General features: G+C 61.0%; 1 protein-coding gene across 1 annotated transcript in view; it reads left to right on the top strand.

The window, feature by feature from the left end:
* LOC109317839 (cathelicidin-related peptide lutzicidin-like) overlaps positions 1–1,092 on the top strand; it is a 2,165-nt gene extending 1,073 nt beyond the window's left edge. Inside the window, exon 3 of the mRNA XM_019547150.1 lies at positions 1,015–1,092. Coding sequence (XP_019402695.1) covers positions 1,015–1,092 — 78 coding nt within the window. The remainder of the gene's footprint in view (positions 1–1,014) is intronic.
* The last annotated feature ends 2,061 nt before the right edge of the window (positions 1,093–3,153 follow it).

The following is a 3,153-nucleotide window of genomic DNA, read 5'->3' as shown; positions in this document are numbered from 1 at the left end:
CATCCCGCTCGCGGGCCGGCGGTGAGGAGCCCCCGACGGCTCCGTCTGTGCCTCCGCGACTCCCGGGCCCGGTGCCCCGGCGCACCCCCCGAGGAGCCGCGGCCCGGCTGGGCGCTGCAGCGCTCCCGTTCCTCTCGGCACAATAAATGGTGAATGCAACCGCTCGCTGCGTGGCCTGTACTTTTTCCCCTGGGGCGGGGCGGAGGAGGGCACCACGGCCCCGAGTGCGGCTCCGTCCTGTTCAGCGGCCCACGGCTCCACGCTTCACCCCCGCTCGGGGCAAAGGAGCGGGCCCCGGGGCAGCCCTGCCGTCCGCGGGGGTCAGTCGCCCCATGGCCAAGGCCAGGCACGGCCCGCGGGTGAGGGGGCAGGCAGGGAGCTGACACCCCCGAAGAAGCACCTGACGCCGTTCACGACCAGGCTGAGCGTGCGTGCAGGGACCCCCGCCCAGCAGGACTGCGCGCAGACGGCTCCCATCTCAGAGACCCCAAAGTCACTTCTGCCCCCAGCACTGGTTGCCCCTAAAGCCTCTGACCCTGGAGCTGAGGCTTTGGGGAAGAGGCTGCCCTGGGTCCCAGGCTCTTGCAGCTTGTGGAGAACCGCTTGCTAGACATCACCAAGCACCGAGCCCCTTCGTTTAGCTCTTCTCCCTCGGAGCAAGAAGCAAAAAGCACAGGCCTCCTCCAGCGCCCCAGCTTTGTGGGGCGTCCCGGCACGGCAGCTTGGCCTATCTTTGGCGGCCGCATCCCTTGTCGCGGCTGCTTGAACGGCTTTCGTTATGGCATTAGTGGGCCCGAGCGTGGGCTGCGGGGGAGACCCAGCCTCCCTGGAGCTCGCCCCTTGCCCATGCATGGGAGAAAGGACTCGTGGGACCCACTCGACGGGCTCCACCGGTTACTCACGCGCACACTGAAGAGGCAAGGAGTTTTTGGGGGGTGGTCTCTTTCGTTCAGCCACCGGCTGCACCGCCGGGATCGTTAGAGAAGCGCTTTGTTCCCCTGCTTTGTCCCCCAGGCAAACCCCACAGGCTTTCCCAATGGGTGCCAGAAAGGCACTGAGCAACGAAAACGGTTTGCAGGTTGGGGCACGTGACTTATGAGGGAAATGGGTTTATTTAGTCTGCAGAAGAGAAGACTGAGGGGGATTGAATAGCAGCCTTCACCTCCCCGTAGGGGGGCTGCAAAGAGGACGGAGCTGGGCTGTGCTCAGTGGGGGCAGATGGCAGGACAAGGAGCAATGGGCTCAAGCTGCAGCAAGGGAAGTTGAGGCTGGATATTAGGAAAAACTCACTAGGAGGGTGGTGAAGTGCTAGACCAGACTCCCCAGAGAGGGGGTGCAGTCTCCATCCTCGGAGGTGTTTAAGACCCAGGTAGACAAAGCCCTGGCTGGGAGGATGCAGTTGGGGCTGGTCATGCCTGGGGCAGGGGGTTGCACGAGATGGGACCTCGGGAGATCCCTTCCAGACTCATTGTTGCTGATTTTATGACAATACTGACATTCCTGGGGTCTATTTGCCATGGTAGAAACGTTCCCCAGCTTCTGCCCACGACCTTTTGGCGCTCGTGGCCGCGCCGGCCTTTCCCGCCGCACAACGCGTCCAATCCGATGCTCAGCCCCACGCAGCCGCTCAAACGCTTGTTTTATCCCTGTGACACATCATGGCTGGGTCCGTGGATTTACCTTTATCTTCACGGGGTGTTTAATATGGCTCAGCGCTCCTCCGGGGGGTTTCCTCACCCTAATTGCTCCTGACGCTTCCTTTAAACTGAACGCGGCCGGCGTCACCGCTGCAGATGTGCAGCTCAAAGCCCATGCCCGAAGCGCCAGCTGTGCTTTCATTCCCATGCTCAGCTCCAGCTGCGTTTCCTGGCACGTTTCCCCTCCTGTAAGTGGTAATTCAAGGGGCGAGTTTCCCCACCTGCCCTTCCTCTTGCCCCTGGGCTATCGGCCCCTAGAAAAGGAGGCCTGGAAGGGCTCTCTGGAGGACATCCAGTCCCACCATTTATGCCTCTTCCATACGGTGCAATTCTTTTTTAACTGCCCCTTCAGGCCACAGAAGCATTATGGGGCGGGCAACACAACACAGCTGGGTCCGGGGATTTGGCATTTACCTCCCTGTGCTCAGTAAAGATCGCCCAATCCTCCCGGGGGCTTTTTTTGTCCATCCCATTTATTCTTTGCACTTCCTTGAAACTTCCCAAGGCAAAACGGGGGTGCTTTGCAAGTCCCCCGGTCCCCACCCGAACTTCCAGCCCTCCTGACCCTCGTTATCTAAATTGACTCTCCCCAAAAACTTGCAGATTTGCCCTCCTGCGAGTTATTAACCCTGAGACGAGAGCTGGTTTCTTGCTTCACTGCAGAGGCAGCGTGACGCTCCAGCTCCCCGCCGCGTGGTCACGACACGATTAAAACGTGCTCAGCCTCAGACGTCCCCTCCCAGGGTCCAGCAGAGCACGTCGCTCCATCCGCCGTGCCCTTGCCTGGAGTCAGGACAGTTCCTCACAGTGCAACCGTAACCAGGCTTGAATTGCTGCTGAGATTTCACCCCCGTCTGCCTCGAAACCCCTTTCCTTCCCTGCTGGCCTGAAGCCTCTCGTGAAAGCTTCTCATCCTGCTTCTGTGCAAGTGCGTTGGTCCCCGCACGAGCTGGTGCTGGGCTCGGCAGCAGCCCGCTCCTTCGTGGGGTGTGATCCATCGCTTCCCTCAAGGCAGGCACGATGCAAACGTCCAAGGTCCGGGGGAAGGCGAGCTTCTTGCAGGCAATGTGAGATCTTTTATTAAACCAACTAGGTACTTGGAAAAAAGGTCTTTGCAAGCTTTCGGGGACAAACACCCTTCTTCAGACTGGTCTAATAAAAGATGTCACATCTACCCCAAGAACCGCGCTTGCCCGTGTCCTTAGACCGACCTGGCTACAACCAACAACCCAGTCCCAGGGGACGTCTCTGGCAGGGGTCCACGGGCACGAGGGGCACAAGGGAAAAAGTACAGGCCACACAGCAAGCGGTTGCATTCACCGTTTATTGTGCCGAGAGGAATGGGAGCGCTGCAGCCCCCAGCCCGGCCGCGGCTCCTCGGTGGGTGCGCCGGGGCACCGGGCCCGGGAGGCGCAGACGGGGCCGTCGGGGGGTCCTCACCGCCGGCCCGCGAGCG

The sequence above is a fragment of the Crocodylus porosus genome, unplaced genomic scaffold (genome assembly GCF_001723895.1).
Source record: "Crocodylus porosus isolate Cpor-Errol unplaced genomic scaffold, CroPor_comp1, whole genome shotgun sequence".
Classification (NCBI taxonomy): domain Eukaryota; kingdom Metazoa; phylum Chordata; order Crocodylia; family Crocodylidae; genus Crocodylus; species Crocodylus porosus.
Note: the sequence above shows the minus strand (reverse complement) of the source record. Positions and strands in the feature narration are given on the sequence as shown.